This window comes from Erpetoichthys calabaricus, chromosome 3 (assembly GCF_900747795.2).
Source record: "Erpetoichthys calabaricus chromosome 3, fErpCal1.3, whole genome shotgun sequence".
In the NCBI taxonomy this organism is placed as follows: Eukaryota; Metazoa; Chordata; class Cladistia; order Polypteriformes; family Polypteridae; genus Erpetoichthys; species Erpetoichthys calabaricus.
This window is the reverse complement of record NC_041396.2, coordinates 184,345,678-184,365,729: the sequence shown is the minus strand read 5'-3', so window position 1 is coordinate 184,365,729 and position 20,052 is coordinate 184,345,678. Positions and strand designations below refer to the sequence as shown.

General features: G+C 36.0%; 1 protein-coding gene across 6 annotated transcripts in view; it reads right to left on the bottom strand.

Moving 5' to 3' along the window:
* fynb (FYN proto-oncogene, Src family tyrosine kinase b) overlaps positions 1–20,052 on the bottom strand; it is a 250,779-nt gene that overhangs the window by 25,009 nt on the left and 205,718 nt on the right. For 4 of the 6 annotated variants that reach the window (XM_028797588.2, XM_028797589.2, XM_051925244.1 and 1 more), the window contains 9 exons: positions 19,484–19,580; positions 15,691–15,789; positions 14,396–14,499; positions 10,552–10,701; positions 8,639–8,803; positions 6,451–6,630; positions 3,994–4,070; positions 3,712–3,865; positions 1,053–1,184 (listed from right to left, as the gene is read on the bottom strand). In XM_028797588.2, the coding sequence (XP_028653421.1) occupies positions 1,053–1,184; positions 3,712–3,865; positions 3,994–4,070; positions 6,451–6,630; positions 8,639–8,803; positions 10,552–10,701; positions 14,396–14,499; positions 15,691–15,789; positions 19,484–19,580 (1,158 nt within the window). Of the gene's footprint in view, positions 1–1,052; positions 1,185–3,711; positions 3,866–3,993; positions 4,071–6,450; positions 6,631–8,197; positions 8,354–8,638; positions 8,804–10,551; positions 10,702–14,395; positions 14,500–15,690; positions 15,790–19,483; positions 19,581–20,052 lie in introns of all 6 variants that reach the window. The other 2 variants (XM_028797587.2, XM_051925245.1) reach the window with 2 other exon arrangements.

Here is a 20,052-nt window from a genome sequence, read left to right as displayed (position 1 = left end):
TGCAGAACAATATAAATAAATGTTTACGTGTATTTCAGGAACATATCAAGAAAAAAAAAGGCAAAAAGTGCTTCAGAATCTTTTGGGAACAGTCAAGAATTAACATTGGCATCACCAGCAAGAAAATGTAGCAAGATGAAATGTGGGAAGAAGACTTTAGTAATTTTCCTCATCAGTCTGAACAGTACACACTCACATTATTGATACTTCTATGCCGTGTTGTTGAACAGTCCATTTATTTCCTCAACTATAACTCAACTAAATGTATGTTTGTAGGTAATGTTGGCATTTAATTATCTGTCCTTTGCCAATATTGGCCCTTTGACTTCCCCCTTTGTTTTATATATCTATCCATCTATCAGTCCATTGTCCAACCCGCTATATCCAAACTACAGGGTCACAGGGGTCTGCTGGAGCCAATCCCACCCAACACAGGTCAAAAGGCAGGAAACAAATTCCCGGGCAGGGTGCCAGCCCACCGCAAGGCACACCCACACACCAAGCACACACTAGAGACAATTTAGGTTCGCCAATGCACCTAACAACCTGCATGTGTTTGGACTGTGGGAGGAAACTGGAGCACCCAGAGGAAACCCACGTAGACAAGGGGAAAACATGCAAACTTCACGCAGGAAGGACCTGGGAAGCGAACCCAGGTCTCATTTACTGCGAGGCAACAGCGCTACCACTGCGCCACCATGACGCCCTCCTTTGTTTTATATATTTAATAATTATTATTGTCAATAAAAAATCTTTATTAAGTACAATATAGTAAGTGGATTTGCCCAATGCTTTTGTAGTTCACATGACCTTTCCTAAGGTACTTTGCAACCAGCCATCTTTTAACATTATATGGTACAAATAAACTAGAAACCCTCACAATATATATAGCTGCTACTTTACAGCATAGCTCCATTGCTGAGAATTTTTCTTCCTTATTCTATGATGTAAATAAATAAAGACTGGATTAAAATTTTTCATCTCCGAAAATGCATATGTGCAGAATTTTTGATTTTCTGATTTTGATTTGATAGTATCCCATTGTACCCTACCTGGGTAAGGTACTCTTCCTTTTGTCACAAGTTCTGTAAGAAGAATTCCAAAAGACCATACATCTGACTTGATTGTGAACCTTCCATATAATGCTGCTTCGGGGGCTGTCCACTTAATAGGAAACTTTGCACCTGCAAAAAAGAGAATATAGGTAGACATAGGCTAAGAGAAACTTATAACTACATAGGTTATTTATTTATAATCGCCAGCTTTGCTTAGGTACATCAATAAAAAAATCATATCTATTACAATTAAAGTTAGCTAAAATAGAGAATCAGGTCTTCTAAACAGAGGCACTAACAGATTTAAAATTCAAATGCTAGGTGCTGTTCTTATAGTAGCCTTCTTAGCGTTATAATTACATCTGGAAAAACGAGCCAAAAAAACAAGAAAAAAATATTATGATGTATAACAAACATACAAATACCAAGATGTCAACATAAATACAGTAGAAAAGGTATGTCTAGTGTCCACTGCTGTACTGATGCAGATTTAGTACATGTTCTTTGTGTGATATGCTTTGAGACGGTCACCAACGCAGAGCCCAATGTTGTAATTGGGACAGCAGAAGCATGTTTCGTTGTGCACTTTCTTGTATTTTTTTTCTGTTGCCTGCACATGAGCGGGTAGAATATCAGTGTCTGACATGCATGATCAAGTCACACTGTGTTATTGCAGGCAGATCTGTAGACAGTGCTTAGGGCGCCATGTCTTGCTTGTCTTTGCTACCTTGATTGCAATTATTTTGCCTTTTGTGATACAGCTACTGTTAGACAACCCTAAAGCTTCATGTACCAGAATTCACTGTTTATATCATGATGGTTTGGTCGTGCAATGCTATATCACGCATCTCTTTCACGTTCTGTGTCAATGATTGATGACCAATTCACATTGTCCTCACTACTGCTCCATTCGAGCAATGGCTCAGTTTCAGCTTGATCTAAAACTGCCTTTATATCTTTTTGTTTGTCATTGTGTCAGAGTTATCATATAGTGGCAGAAAATATATATTCTTTTTTTTAGCATCATAATGTTATTGGAAGGCAGCAGAATACCGTTTTTAGAGTTATTTGGGGCTTAACACTATAAAGAGTGTTATTACATGCCAACCCCAAGCCTGACTTGGGTTTAACGGTTACATGAGTAAATGCCAAGGAGGTTATAAATGTTAATGAGAATTAGAGACTTTTCTGGGGTACAAATGATTACATAAAGGTGACTTTATGCACTAAAATTTTTGACCATGCTGGACAGAGTGTATCTTAAACATCAACCTTCTGGGGTTTCAAGTATGACAGTGGCGCAAGCGTATTAAACACTGACATTGCCCAAAAGCATCCCAGTCAATAAAAATCCTGTCTTCCGAAGATGACTTAGGAAAAAGGGGTCAGAGGAGATAGATGTGACTGGTACTGCAAAGCTAAAGTAATTCTTCTAAAGGTTGTTAACAGTAAAGATGCTGAAAAAGGAACATTAGTTAATACATCTTGCCGACCTTGTCATAGATGAGGCATGACAGACTATGACCAAATCAAGTTCTATTCCAGTCTCCAAAAAATAATATGACATGGCTGCAGTGGGCTAGGCACACAAGAAGGAAAGTGAGGTGCATGCATGAAACTCCAAAGGCAGGGCATTACATAACTGTGGTCACGATACACTAAAAGCCCTATCACCCGTAGTGCACAGTCTGCACAATGGAATGGTTAACAGCTAGGAGACACAAGAATGAAGTGAATGTGATGGAAAATATGGACATAATAAAGAAAGCAAGTAAGGTGGGGTTAGACCGGAATGCGGCAAGTGGCAGGTAGCCAATGTAATCTTAGAAGTGCAGAAGTAATACATTCGCAGGTTTTTAAATGTGCAACCACCCCTGCCACTGAATTTTGAGCATATTGTAATTTATTTAGGCTTCGAGCAGGGACACCAAACACTACGTTGCAATATTCAATTTGTGAGGTGACAAAAGCATGAATAAGTGTCTCAGTTACAGTATAAGAGAGCAATGGACACAGCCTTGAAGTATGCTTAAGCTGGAAAAAGGCAACCTTGATGGCAATATTAATATATAGATCAAATGAGAGTGTGGGATCTAGAATAACACCAAGATTTTAAAACTGTGCAGACAAAGATGTAATAAAGTCTGAGACATTGTCTATTTTCCTTAAAGTGCCTGGAGATGCAATAATTAAAGCCTCGATTTTATCACTGTTAAGTCACAACCAGTGTTTGATGTCAGCTGAACAGGCAACCAATACAGGAGGAGGTAATGTTTCTATATGCCATGTGTAAATAAATCCGTGTATCATCAGCATAACTATGAAACCATAGACTGTGCCCTCTAATAATGGCACTGAGAGGAAGTATATAAATGAAGAGCAGAGGGCCAAGAACTGATCACTGAAGGACACCCTGGAGCAAACAAGATGATCATGTTTCTATGAAAAAAACATGCCTCAATAAGTAAGTGTTGCCACTTGATATGCAAGTGTTGGTTATAGGTGTTACCTGGGTAATATAGGGTGAATCTTTATGAGACTTTGAACTATTTTTATGATCATTAACGTTTGCAAAATTATTCTGTATTATAATGTCTGCATTAAGGATTAATATAAGATCTAAAAATGGTAGCATCAGAAATGTTCCAAGTGTTACCTTGCCTGGCGGTATACTCATTGTCCTCAATCAGTCTTGCCAGTCCAAAATCAGCAATCTTGCAAACCAAATTGTCACCCACAAGAATGTTAGCAGACCGCAGATCTCGGTGAATGTAATTCATCCTTTCTATATATGCCATACCAGCAGCCACCTGGAGAAAATGCATTTGGTGTTACAAAAATAATTTTCTGAAGTATAAAATGCAAGAAAACATGGAATTCTTTCCCATGAGTATAAAATGCAAGAAAACATGGAATTCTTTCCCATGACATTACTCACTTGTGCTGCCATGTCTACAAGATTTGGCAATTTCAGCGCCCTTCCTTCCCCATCTTTCAGAAAATCAAGTAAGCTTCCTGAAACAGAAATATGAATATGAGTAACTTGTGGCATATTTCTAAGCACCTACACATACTGTACTTCACATTGATACAAAGAATGGATAGCCTGGTAACTGAAGATAAAACAAATGATTCCCCATACCATTCTGGGTTCATTTTATGTGGCATGTTGTGTACATCTTAGCTGGTTGAACTTGATTTAGTATTGCCATTTGTGAGTTGTTAAAATCATGAATGAATGAATGGAGTAGTGCATTAATGTAGCAAAACTCAACTTGACAAGGCAGGAATGAAAGCTGGATAATGCATCAACTATGCTAATTTGACGAATGTCTGAATTCTCTTACCCTAATTAATCCATCTTAGGGTCAAATGGGGCTAAAACCAAACTGGCGGCATTGGTTAAAAAGCAGGAAGACACATTACAAGTGGCCAGACCTGCATGCACACACATACTCCCTCCATCACACCAATCCAATTGACCTAACACACACATTTGGTGGGAGGAAAACTGGAATATCTAAGGAAAAATCAATAGGCAGTGTCTAGATTCTAATTCTGTCTCTTGAAATTTTGAGGAAACCAAAAGTATCAGCACATCATGCCACATCCCTGTGAATACATGTATTTTAAAAGTTTAAATCAGTGATGCATCCCAACACAGTTATCATGTAATCTGCATGTTCTCACTGATGCTGGACTGCAGTTAAAACTTTGTAGATCAGAGGATGAAACAGGAGAAAATATAACGCATTCTTTGATAACAGAAGCATGTTCACACAATCTTCGTTATCCTTTATCAACCCAGGAAGTGTTTTTAAAAGGTGTTAACTCTCAGACATATACAGGCTCTAAATATTAGTAGCTAGTAGACAATGTTCACAATAAAATTTATCAACAGACATTTGTTTTTTTTCTATAAACATTTGCTATTTGTTACCATGTTTTCATGAAATCTTTGCACGTGCTGCCTGGAATTTTTGCTTGATGCATTTTAAGGAAAATGGTGTGATAACTTTTTATATTAATTTTATGCTGCTTTGCATATCAAGTCATATATATATATTTTGTGAAATTGCTCAATCACTTACACTGGTCAACCAACATTTCCTAGCCAAGTAAGCACTTTCAGATAATGTTGCCATCTGCTTACATGGCAATATTTCCAAACAAATGGAAAAGCTGCACTTACTAAAGTATCTCATTTGCTACAGTTTTCATATATTAGTATTTTCATTCAGGGGAAGGGTTCAGGTTCAGATATTTACAGAAATAAGGTATCAAGATATAATGAGAATACTAATTAGATATTTTGATTTTTAAGTAATAAATATATACAGTATTTAAACCGAGTTAACAAGTGAACGAACCTCTTACAACTTCACAGAGATGTCACCAGCCCATGGTGAAGAGGTTTCTTGGATATCTGAATGTTTGTTTAACCAAACAGCTCAAAATGCTAATTACATTTTTTTTATGAAAATAGTTGACACAGGTTGAAAGTTTAATACAGCTTTTAAAAGGATTTCTAAACTTCAGTGTCTAAAAATTATAGCACAACTCCTAAGATGTAAGTGGACAGCATGAAAAACTGCCAATCTTGTATTTTCTACTCAGAGATGACAAATTTTTCGACTGTCACTAGGCTTAATTAAATCAGCGTTTCCTCAGCATCCAGTTTCCACTGTGGCTATAAATCTTATATTAACTAACCTTTCTCCATTTAAAAGTTGCTAAACAGGGTTACAGGGGAGCATTGTGTTGTGTGTTATACGCCATGAGAAAGAGGGGAGTTTAGAAAATAATTTAAAGCGAATAATCAATAACAATAAAAGTAGTAGTAATGCATTCCAGTATGCAAACACATATAGCTTTCTTATACTTCTTTAAACTATAAAGAATTTATATATTCTGTATTTCTGATTTGACTGATTGGATGCAATAACAAGCTCACTTATATGGAGGGTGCTTCATCATTTACATTGGTAGAAATGAAGAACTGTAGCCACATAGGTCCTCCAAGGTCCACATACTGTATGAGAAGCAGAGTCTTGAAAATTATAATTTCTTTTCATAATGTGCATATGCTCACCCTTAATATTACAAATACTCCCTTTCACCTAGATATTAAACACATTTAAATGTTTTATAATAAAAATCTTCCTTTAGGCAGAACCTCAAGCCAATAGCCATTACTGGGAGACAGAATTTCCTGTGGTAGTTGTATATGAAACAAGCATATACAATGCATAATATGTAAAAGCCTGCAGATTATCTGTCAGCATATAATGCAACATAGGAAGAGATGCATGATATAACCTAAGAAAGTACTCAGACTCTTATAATATTTTTAGAAGAAAGTGAATTTTGTGCAAAACACATATAGTGTACCAACCTTTGCTCATGTATTCTGTAACGATGTATATAGGCTCTTCGGACACAACGGCATAGAGTTGCACCAGTTTGTCGTGCCGCAGCTTCTTCATAATCTGAGCTTCTTCGAGGAATGATTCTGGGGACATCGTGCCTGGCTTCAGAGTTTTTACTGCCACCTTTGTAGTACCATTCCATGTACCTATCATCATCAAACAGACAATAACTGAGCATTAGTAACTGTACTGTACAGTAGTTTCTGAAGTTAATAACAATCTGAAAACTGTAGCAGATATTGATTTATGAAATATTAATACTTGGGCAATGTCACTTATTCCAAAAATATAATTTTTTTAATATTTAAATTTAATATCCAGTTTTACTTATTTATTAATTCACTTCCACTTAACATCTGTATACAATTATCAATTCTATTTTTATATTTTACTTTTTCTAATCAAAATCTACTGTCTTTTTCATACTTTTCTAACAAGTTGATGAAGCCAGGACAGAAACTTAAAGTGGCAGCTAATATTAAAAAGTTTAAATAAATAAATCAATAATAATGTCCACATTTAGTATGAATGGAAAATCTGTTCATTGATCCATTTCCTAAACCTGTTTCTTACATGACAGACCCAATTCTGGCAGCATTAACTGCCAGGATGGAAAAACCCTGGATGGGCCACAAGTTAATGACAGGACACGCTCATGTTCATACTGCGGCCACTCAAAATGAAGCAATTCAGAGTTATCACTTAGCACAACGTACACATCTATGGGATATGGGAGTAAACCAGAGTCTCTGAAAAACACAGACACAGGGAAAAACAGTGAAGTTTCACTCCAATAGTGTCTAACCATTGTGCTTCATTGAATGCTAAGAATAACACCTATTACTAACACATTTTAGGGCACTGTGCAGATCATATTAATCTGATAATGTTTTTTAAAATTCACTGATGGTATTTTATTTACCCATTTTACTGGAGTTGGAGCTGGGTATACTCTTACTGGTGGGGAAAACAGGTTAGAACATGGTGGAAAAAAAGGCCAAAAACTAACAAAGCATACGATTACTTTAGGATCTGATGATAAATGCACAGAAATGACTTAAGATATTCCAAAAGTAAATATTTATTTAGATTTGATCCAGATCAATTAGCGTTGTAGTGCAATTATGATCACTACACCACTATACCTATTGCTGAATTGTAAAAAATAAGCTAAAATTATGTACAGTACAGTACCTTGATTATTAATTGATTACTAATTAATTACTGTGTTTATTGGGCCATACCTTTGTTACACAGAGCTACTTGTTTACTGCTTTCTTAATACAACAGAACAATAACAGCATGTGTAAAGTTTCTGGTGCTTTAGAATTTACAATAATTACTTACTAATTAATTACTTACACTAATTTACACTAATTAATTACTAACTCTACCTTTAATGTTCTCATTACAGGTGAAATTTAGTAAGTTAAACATTAATTTTTGTTATAACTATCAGCATTGAAGTGTTAGCTTCATATTTTGAGTGATATATTCTTTTTTTTTTTAAATTTTATTTCTTCTTGTACATGTGTGAGAAAGACTGGGAGTGTTCTTCATTGAGGTCCACAGATTAAATAGCAACAGCAGCATACAGTAAAGTAATCATGTGTAAAGATTTACTGCAAATGCTTTCACTCATTTACTATGAAAATTTTCAGTAAAAATTATATCTTATTTAATATAATTTTTTAAAATCCTGCAATGCCTTACCATACCAAACTTCAGCAAAGCATCCCATCCCAAGCTTCTTTTCCAAATTGAGAGAATCTCTGGTAATCTCCCACTGATCTTTAGACAGTCCGAGAGTATGTGGTGTATAATTTTTACACACGGTGGTTAAATTAAAGCACAAACCATCTGCTTTTTCTATAAAGAATGAATGTAAGGCAAACTTATTATCAATAAAAAAAAACAGGAGAAGAAGGAAGGTGAGATAGATTCAAGGCTATGAAAAAAACAAAACAAATTCAGAATCTCTCTTACTACTTTTGGACACTTTGATACATACATATGGTACCAAAACATCCTTTTTTTTTTTTTTTTTTTTTTAAATTTTGGGAAAGACAATTGCTGCTCAATTTCAAAGAACACAACCAAGGTTGCACCTTCCATCTTGAACCTGATTTGTTAGAAGGTAATGATTGTTCATACCCATCCAAACTTCCCCAAACTGCCCATTGCCAAGCCTCTTGATCAACTGCAGGGACTCCCGTGGAATCTCCCATACGTCTTTGGTTTTGACAGACAGGTCAGCCAACCTTGGCATTCCTTTATGGCAGGGGACCACTAAGCGACAACACAGACCAGCAGCTCGCTCTGATAGGTGGACAGAAGCACATTCAAGCAAACAGACTTAGAAAGACATAAAGCAAGAAAGTGCAGAATAGCACACTAAGATAATGAAAAAAGCAATTATTTTATAATAAGCTTGAATTAAAAAAAAAACAAAAAAAAAGCAAAAATGGCTATCTTCACAGTATGTGCTTACTCTGTGATGCTTCACCTGGGAAACTGTGTAAATTTTGAAAAGTAAAAAAAAAAATAAATAGCATATTCCTATACTACTTTATTATTATATATTATTAATATTATATATATATTTACAAACAACCTAAGATTTACATTACCCATTGTAGTTTTAAGGGTATAATGTCATGGAGTAAAATGTGTAATATAGTATTGCTCTGTCTCTCTGTCAACAAATGTGGATTCTTACTAATGTCTTTAATTACAATGCAATTAAAAACTATTCAGTGATGGTGGTGAAACCTGTGCCTACATCATCCAGGTAAAATAAACTAACACTAAAGGAGACTACCATTCGTTGTTGTGGTCCATGCCTGACCTCATTTTCATCTTTCAAATTTGGGAAAAAGAAAGATTGAATATAGGAACTGATATCTGACAATAACCAAATATGATGCCTACTATCCTACATCTGTGGAAGTTAAAGAAAAACAAAAGCTGTCAAGACTTACATAAAAAATGTATCCTTATATTACACAGACTTCAATATTTAACTTTCACTACACAATAAACTTGTGTCTGAATGTTTTTAATTATAAGTCCCTTTTATTCAAATTCATTACATTAAGCAGGAAATAACACAAAAAAGCAGCACTTAGCATCCTTATAATATACATTATGGTACTGATTTCATAGTTTTATGCAAGCTTTAGCTATGAAACATGTTAAAATGTAGCACTTTAAGATGTATGTTTAACTGTAGTGAATTTGTGAACCACATATGCATGTTGTATATTTTAAAATCAGTAGAATTTCAGGGTGCTACATTTTAAGCAGCATTCATACATTTTTGAGATCTGAAGAGCACACTGAAAGCAGCATAATATCCATATAACTAATTATTCAATCCAGAACGAGTGTAGCCCGATACAGTGAAACTATATTAATACCAACCATACTATTAATACAAACTATATTAATGTAAAAAAATGCATGATACAGTATTTTCAAAACATTACAATCAATCAGAAGCAAAGATTAGCCTCTGTCATTAGGATTTCTTTCAAAAGATAATCAAAATTTTAAATTTATAAAACAGAAGTGTATTTTTAATATTTTAAGTTAATGTGACATTTATTTTGCAAAATACAAGGTGTTCTTGTCATACATTTTAAAGAGAAATTAATGTATAAGGCCTGTAAATTTTGATGATATACAGAGTGTTCTGAACCTTTTACAGCATATTAAAAATACTACATGACGGAACAAAATAATGCATTTTATATTGCATTTTCAAAGATTCATATTTAGTCATTTATATATAGTCTATATATAACCTTTGTACAAAAATGAAAACTATTATAAACTTACAGTACTCTCAGTGACACAGCTAGCCTAACATTGCAAGTTGGTGTACATTTATTTTTTAATTTCAGATGTATTTTTGTTGTTGAAGTGATTAATACTAAAATACTAGAATCTAATAAAAAATCTACACTGATGCAAGCCTGCTTAAACATGCGATACCAATTAAACAAAATCACTTTAAAACAAGACTTTTCTAAAAAGGGCCACTACTGGAAGAAGCTCCTTCTTACCTGAATAATGCTGAACGAGTTGTTGGAGTGTATCAAATTGGGCACGGGTTGTTATGTAATACCCACCACTATCTAACTTTCGGATTTTATAATGTTTAACATGATCACCTTTGATGTCATCCCAGTCACGTATTGATAGGGAAAATGCACCTGTTGAGAAAGATCAGAAATGACAAATGAATACAGTAATCTCTCCTCCATCGCGGGGGTTGCATTCCAGAGCCACCCGCAAAATAAGAAAATCCGCGAAGTAGAAACCATGGGCCTCATGTATAAACGGTGCGTACGCACAGAAATGTTGCGTACGAACCTTTCCACGCTCAAATCGCAATGTATAAAACCTAAACTTGGCGTAAAGCCACGCACATTTCCACGGTAACTCATTCCTTGGCGTACGCAATTTATCCGCCTGGTTTTGCAGACTGGCGGCACCCAGCGTCAAAGCAGTGCTACTGTTCCTGTGTGATCACCCTTTCTTTCTTAGATCCACATTCCTGGCGCGGCTTTATAAATACACTGAAATTAACTGCATATTGTTTATTAGTGTAATGCATCTGATTGTAATTAACCTGTAGCAACATAATGGTCCAGGGAATAGCCATAGTATTCCAAATACCATAACTGCTTTAGCGTTGTAACTCTCACTGCATCTTCTTTCAGCTGATCCCGTTAAGGGTTGCCACAGCAGATCATCTTTTTCCACATTACTCTCACTGCACCACTCGGAGTATTTATATCACTGTATCTGAGTGGGAAATCGCAGCAGCAGCTGATTGTAAAGAGAATTATCGGTACACAGCATGAAGCAAATGCTGCCTGAGCCACAGCAAACGCTTTAGTCCCTGTACGGACTTCGCGGTTTAGAAACAGTTTCATCCCAAGAACTCTAAACGCAATAAATCAGTCCATCAAGTGCTCCTTGTAGAACTGTTTGTACTTATAAGTACAATTACCCCACTGTAAACTTGCACTACAGTTATAATATTGCACAACCTGCGCAACTTTATAAAGCGCGTATTTACATGTGATGACGGTATTCATTTCTAAGACGAAATGCAGCAAAACATGTTGATTATATTATACAGATAAAACTTTAACTTCATTTAAATAATCTGTATTGTTAATAATTAAACATGTGAGGACACGGTGCCGCAGCGCTAGCTAGTTCAGTAATTGTTCCTGCCTTGCGCTGTATTCTTCCTGGTGCTGACGCGACACTGGAAAGATAGACGGATATAATAATTAAACACGTACTACTAAGATATTTCAATGTTCCTTAAAAGTTTTGAAGAATCGAAGTTCTAAGCTTACAGATGGCTTCACGTCTATTACATAGCTTATTGTGTGGCGATTGAGTTTTTGGAGAAAGAAAAGTAAAGACAGGAATTGGAGGTTAGTACATTTGAAAGAGACAGTACTGCTGTGATAAATTATTTCATTGAAGGTTGCGCATGGCGCAGCAAGCCTCTTGCGTGAGACATGAACAAGCACTGCGCCACCGTGTTCCCATGTTTAATAACATGCTTTCATTCCTATCATCATGAAAAAGATATCACGTATGGATTATGTGTCCTGTCGGAGAAAGAGAAAGCCCGTTTAAAAAGCAGGTAGTGATTCATACACATAGAGCACATAGAAGATCAAATACAGAACAAAGCATTTAACATGGCACTTTAGTTACAATGGGATTTGAGAAACTAGTAAATTAAACGATTTTAAGATGAAATTTATGATGTTCTACTTTAATGGCAAAATAAACTACGTGATTAAAGTGGAAATTTCGAGATTAAAGTTGACATTTCGTGCTTTTTTCCCCACAGTGTGCCTTTTTTTTGTCTGTACCCTAATAAGCTTTCATATGACACTCAGACGGTGGGCTACGACTCGCTTTTTCACGGCGACTTTGATATGTGATTTCTTTTTTATTTCGGGCACTGTGCGACTTTGTGAAGTTGAGCCTTCGAGTTTCTCCGACACTCTGTCACTCGGTGAGCTTCCTTTTGTTGATTATACCACTGTTTAAACCAACAAATAGAACGTTTTTCCTTTGCCTCCACTTGGTATTCGCTGAAATTCTTATATTTTCTCCCGTGCTTTTCCCATTGTCTTTTCACAGAAGGCTATTTATATTGATTTGCATATTCAAAGAGGCGTAATTCTGGGAGGAGTTGGGGCGGGACAGAAGGCGCGTGCACATGCGTTACTTTTCACGCAAATCGGGATTTATGTAGTAGAAGAACGTGAAAGTATGCGTGCGCACAGATTCCTGCATCTGGATTTTTCTGTGCGTACGCACAATCCCGCTTTTGTGCTTACGCCATGTTATAGTGTGAGTTCTACGCACGGCGTTATACATGAGGCCCCATATGTTTATATGGTTATTTTTATATTGTCATGCTTGGGTCACAGATTTGCGCAGAAACACAGGAGGTTGTAGAGAGACAGGAACGTTATTCAAACACTGCAAACAAACATTTGTCTCTTTTTCAAAAGTTTAAACTGTGCTCCATGACAAGACAGAGATGACAGTTCTGTCTCACAATTAAAAGAATGCAAACATATCTTCCTCTTCAAAGGGGTGCGCGTCAGGAGCAGAGCATGTCAGAGAGATAGAGAAAAGCAAACAAATCAATAGGGCTGTTTGGCTTTTAAGTATGCGAAGCACCGCGGCACAAAGCTGTTGAAGGCGGCAGCTCACACCCCCTCCGTCAGGAGCAGACAAAGACAGAGAGAGAGACAGAGTTTGTTTTTCAATCAAAAATCAATACGTGCCCTTCGAACTTTTAAGTATGCGAAGCACCGTGCAGCATGTCGCTTCAGGAAGCAGCTGCACAGAAGGTAGCAACGTGAAGATAATCTTTAAGCATTTTTAGATGAGTGTCCGTATCATCTAGGTGTGCGAACAGCCCCCCTGCTCAATCCCCCTACGTCAGGATCAGAGAAAGTCAGCGCAAGAGAGAGAGAGAGAGAAAAGTAAGTTAGGTAGCTTCTCAGCCATCTGCCAATAGCGGCCCTTGTATGAAATCAACTGGGCAAACCAACTGAGGAAGCATGTACCAGAAATTAAAAAGACCCATTGTCCGCAGAAATCCGCAAACCAGCAAAAAATCCGCGAAATATATTTAAATATGCTTACATATAAAATCCGCGATGGAGTGAAGACGCGAAAGGCGAAGCGCGATATAGCGAGGGATTACTGTATAACAAATAACAACCAATAGTTTTAACTGATAGTATACACTTGCCAAATTCCATACATCTTTCTATCCATTTTCTGAACATGATTATCTTGAGCTAGGTCACAGAGGAGCTGAATTCATGTAACAATATCTACTTTCACTTATCAGCAATGTGAATGGGTGCAAAATATTCTTTTTTCCTGCCACAGTTCAGCATACAGATAGTACATAGCTCTTCTTCACTGCCATCAGGGGCTTGCAGAGCTCTGGGATACTGACAAGGATCATCAAATTAAATTAATGAATTTTGTAATTGTACAAGGACTGCATACAAAGCTGAAAGATAACTTAAAGCACCCCGACAGGGTTTAGGTATGGGAACAATGTAGTTCAGGGTCAAGATCAATGTTTTTTTAAAGGAACTGATTAATGAAATTAGGCATTTTACTATGTTTTATATATATTCATAATTCTTATTTTTCAAGCCATTAAACCGTGTTTACTGACACAACTACAAAAACTTCTGCAGTAAACAAATTATTCTAAAAATGCAAATGTTCCTGGCCCACAAAGTTATGTTTCTGTGAAATAACTGCTTTAATTAGAATACATTCTAGAGAGATGCATTATCTGCAACTCTTGTAGGATGATGTTTAATTTATTACCTTTGGTGGTTTCACTTTCTCGGATGAGAAAGGTACCTCTGAGGTTCCCATTAGACAGTAACTGTCTTTCTGCATCCTTTCTTCCTAGTTTGCCGAAATACCACCTGAATTAAATTAATACACAATAGTGAATATTTTCGAATACATCGATTCACCACACTGAAACCAACATTCCTCATTTGTTGTAAATACATGAAGCACAAAACAATGATATATAACACAATTTGTAAACATTTTTTTTTTATAATTCTTTCAGTTAAATTTGAAGAAAGATCTTAATCTGTCATTGTAGCAGAGTGCCTGAAGAAATGTACAAAGAATTACCATTTTATAGATGTTGGATTGCTTTCAACATTGGCTTAGGTGTTACAATCAATGCCATCTGATTTTGATTTTTATTAATTAGATATTAATACATTTATTAATCATTGCAACCCAATGAAAATTCAGCATAGAAAAAATTATTAGTGATAATCATTTAGAAATAACTATTTTTTTAGTCCTTTCCATAGAATTACTTACAGAATTTGAAGTATGAATGCTGGATTTATACCTACAAAAATATCCAATTTAAAACACATTCATTGACCTTCATATACCTAACGATTAAATCTTGAAGAGAAAAAAACATGTCCCTTTTAGCAGAAAGTTTGTCATTTGAAAAGTCAAGTATATAAGGCAAAAGGAATACTACTATATGTGGTAGATTTATTCTATCTTACTTATGATTAAAAATGATAAGGTATAAAGAAGTAAGGCATCCATTTACATTTTGCAGATATTTCTTTTAGACTCATCACTCTGTAAAATGTTTAATCCACTACTAAGGCTGAGCACCACCTGATCTTGTTCGTGGTTGCGGCTTCATGCCACTTTCGCATAAATATGTGGTTATCAAGTGTATGCTCCCATCCTAGTGACAGCATGTGAACTTAATGATAATAAAAGCATCTTGGGGACCCAGACAAAAACATACTTTAATAAATGTGATCTGTAAATCTACTGCTTTATATTACAAATTACTTTTACCTCCAATTCACAGAGGCAACAAATTCCAACAGTGTATTATAGAAAATACTACATGAAGGATTTCAACCATTTGATAACTCGAGGAAACTTAACTAGCAAAAAAATGAAAACAGTGAAGAAATGTAAGAAATGATTATCTCCTTATTCTGCAGAGTTGACAATTATTAAAAAAAACAACTTTGTGTTGAATAACATGCACAAATTGCTATGTATGTAGATATTTTATAACTTGTAAGGAGCAAGAGGCATAGTAAATCAAATCTTACTCTTCAGCCTGGATAGAGTCCACTGGAGCAACATAATTGCTGGGAATATATCCGGTTCCACCTGTGTTCAGAGATCGAGCCTCCCACCAGTCACCTTCACTAGGAAGAGAAGTGGGAATTTCAAAAACCAGATAATATGCATGCATACATTTCCAAACTACTAGCTATTTAAAACTATAAACAAATTCCTTTAATTTTTTCAGAGAAAGTGTATTCACTTTTTCCACCGTAAATGAATCTAAATATGAGCATTAAGGTTTGCATTATTCATTTTGAAAGTTTCTGCACAGTCAGCAATAAAAAAAGAAAAAAAAAATCTGTAGGCATTAATTAACTTACTAAACTCCGAAAAATTCTTTCCATTCTAAATATATAGGGTGGTCCAGATCTAACTATGCAACTTTTTATGCAATGCAATAATTGCATAATTAGATCTGGACCACCCTGTATCTGTGATACTGCTCTGAGTGAAAAACTCAGAATGATTACTGTTCTTTTATAGTGAAATAGAAACCTTGCATATCTTTAGATTGGAATATTTTTATTGAGATTGGCAAGTGCTGACACACACACAAACTCTCAGGTGGAAACTTGCCTACCTCCTTTAAATGTCTATGTCTACACATACTGTATGATGCTGTCATTTACTGTAAATTTGTTTAAGTGTTCAAACAAAGTATAATACAGATAAAATGAGTGGCTCACTTGAAGGTTGCCTAGAACTTGAGGAGCCTGTCATAGTATTTAAAATGTTTGCATATAACCAGTAAAAAGAAAAAACAACAATGAACTAAAGCATTGCTTGTTGAAAAATAAAAATAAAACATGAGACTGTGTTCTGAAAAGGAAAAAAAAAAAAGACATTTAATTTTCATGATTCCTGTACCACCCACTGACAGGAGATGTTAGAGTTGCCCTGTCACCACATTCAAACATTAGAAGAATACATCCTTGGAGCAGTCAGTGACATATAGGCATACATAATAAAGTGGCAATTCTTTTGAAACTGTAAAATTCACAAACACAATGACCAAATGGCTATTTTTTTTGCTCCTGGATGTTATTGGCACACTATAGCCTTTGCCAATCCATTACAGTTATTCTTATGTGTTAAAATGGCTTCTAAATTTAATGAGAACAAAAACACTTGAATTATTTTTTTTCATTAAGGTACAATGCAAAAAAGGCATCCCTGAAGTGTGTGGGGTCTCCCATTACAAGAGAATGGTCAATCAGTAGAGCTCTTACTAGTGGAGACTGTGTGTAAAACCAGAAATTTCATAAATGCGGGGTAAGGAATAAAATTAGCGGTCTTGAAACTGCTGTCACCACCCTATCATGGAAGAGAGGTTTGAGTTCCTCTGTGAAAGTGGGAGCTATGTTATCTGGAGCAGAAGCCCCCATCGTTCTTGGTACCAAAGTACCTTAGGCCAAAGATTTATGATTGATTTCATTCATCGTTTCATCAGATTTGTGGCCATATGTTTTGGACACTTGGGTGAGGTGAGTGACAGAGCTGTCAACTGATCACCACCTGGTGGTGAGTTGGGTCAGATGGTGGGGAAGGAGCCTTGACAGACCTGGCAAACCTAAGTGACTAGTGAGGGTGGACTAGGAACGTCTGGAGAAGGCCCATGTACAGAAGACATTCAACACCAATCTCTAAAAGAGCTTTTCCTGCATCCTGGGGGAGGCTGGGGACAGAGTCCGAATGGGATTTGTTCAAAGCCTCCATTATGGAAATGACTGCAAAGTGCTGTGGCCTGAAAGTCATCAGTGCCTCTTGAGGTAGCAACCCTAGGACTAAAGGTTAGGGATGCAATCAGGCTGAAAAAGGAGACTCTCAAAGCAGCAGAGAGATACAGACAGGCCAAAAGGGTTGTGGCACTGTCTTTCAGGGAAAGCAAAAACCTGGGTGTGGGAGGAGTTCTGAGGGACCATGGACCGAGAGTATTGATTGGGCTCAAAGAGGTTCTGGCAAACCATCAGGCAAAGTCAGAAAGGGAAGGCAGAAAGGGAAACCTAATGGACACACCCTCTGTGGAGGAGACAGAGCCAGAAGCTGATGGAGGATCAATGCTCATTTCACTGAGAGATGACACAGAGGTAGTTAAGCAACTCTGTAGTGCAAGGCCCTGGGGGTGGATGAGATCCATGCAAAAATAATTAAGGCCCTGGGGGTGGATGAGATCCATGCAAAAATAATTAAGGCCTTAAGGCTCTGGACATTGTTGGGCTGTCATGGATGATACACCTTTTCAATGTTGGGAGCTGTGCCTCTGGAGTGGCGGACGAGGATGATGGTGATCTCCATTTTTAAAAAGGGGGAAGGAGGGTGGGGAAAAGGACATATTGGCCTCAGTGCTAAGACTGTTGCCCCATGACCCAGCTTCTGATAAGTGGTGGTAAATGAATGAATGAATGATGAACAGGAACAAATGCCCTGAGCTTGAAAGAAAATTGATGTGCAAACAATGTAAAAAATGCAAAATATCTTCAATTTTCTGCTTTAATGATGAACAATCCTCATGTAGTGTTTTATATTATTATCAATTTCATCAATAAACCCTAAACTCTAGTCCGATATAAAAAAAAGGACAAAAACAATCACTACATCTAGAAAAATAAAAAATGGCATCCATTTCCCAAAAAGAAAAAAAAAAGCATGTTTTATATTATATATATATATATATATGCATACTTGCACTTGCAGCATGCACAATATACTTCATTTTTGAGGCTGTTCTTCCAAGGGATTATGTGTGCTGCTGTTATAAAATGTTTTAATTTCATACTAAACACAGGGTAGTATTATAAACATTTGTGTTTATATTGGCATGAATACTTATATGTGCAAACAGAGTACTAGTGCACTGGACAAATACAGTCCTCTTCAACTTCTTTACATTTCAAATTTCTATAGAGGAGAAATAGCATTTAAGAAATACTTTCACTCTCCAGAAATTAAATAATCTAATCATCATCATTATGTGGGGTTTACGCTACTGTCGGAGGGCAAATACAATCTGGAACTAGTACTTTGTGTAAGACTGGCTTGACTCCCAGCCTCCACATCAATGAGGTCACAAACTAAATCCTACCTGTTTTAGAAAGAAACTATAAAACAGATGGCCAGCTCATCAATTACCCCAACAGTGATTCTGTATGTGAAGACTCCGTGCATTCAACATTTGATATTTAAGAACCATGAAATTTGTTATGTTATGGACATTCAGGTTTTTTTTTTCAACAAGAGAAACTACTTATATAGATATATGTAAAAAAAATCATCAGTATAACTCAAAAGAGAAAGGTTGTCATCTCTGGAAAATGACACAGGAAAGCTGCTGTTAGTTAATACATACTGTATAGGCAGAAAAAGAGGACAACAGAATTATTTTGATGGATGAGAGATGAAGAAAACATGAACATGTCATAAATAAATTAATAAATAAACAAATCAACACATAAATAATGCTACTTGCGATGTTCACTGCACCCAAAGGACTTTGTGTAACTCAGCTTTAGTTACATGTTACTAATGCTTATGGTTATTAAACATTCTGCTCTGAGTCAGTAAGTAAACATTAGGATATACATTTATGACCTTACAGATCCTTGCTCAATTCTTGAACCACTAGACTAGTTAGGCTACAAACACCTGGCTTTAAAAAGGGTACTGACTTGTATACAGACTTTACTGAAAACAAAACCAATAAAAAAGAACACATAAAAGGATCATAAAATTAGTCATTGATATAATTTACAGTGAAAAAGTTACTGACATACTTACGTGCTATTTAGTATTTGAAATTTCTCCCCTTTCCTAAAGCTAAGGTCATCTTCTGTTCTGGCATCATAGTCATAAAGTGCTACAAACAGAGTTACCCCTGGAAGTAAACAATGAGATGATTTATGTTCTAACTATTGTACCATAATGATGTAATGAGACTGCATATTCTATAAATGCATAATAATTTCATAAATACTTGTACTGTAAATTACAAAAAAGTATAACTTACTCAGGACTTTTACTTTATTAAAACAAAATAACTAAGGATAATGACTGAGGCCTTTCTTACAGTATAAAATGATGGAGCAGCTGGCTGCACAGATCAATCACCAGTTGCTACTGATGAAACTGAAAACAAAATCAGCAGTTGTCTTAAAAAGAAGATCACTATTTCCTATGTAGGACTTGATTTCCTTGGATTGTACTAACAGTTGTTCAGTCTTCAGAGATACCTTGTCCAAACCACTACCGAGTCTTGTTGCAGCTTTTTATTTATTATGTCAGACACAGTATACAGTTAATTGTGGTAGCTTTTCAGTAATAATTTTTGTAAAGTTAGCTACAACAGT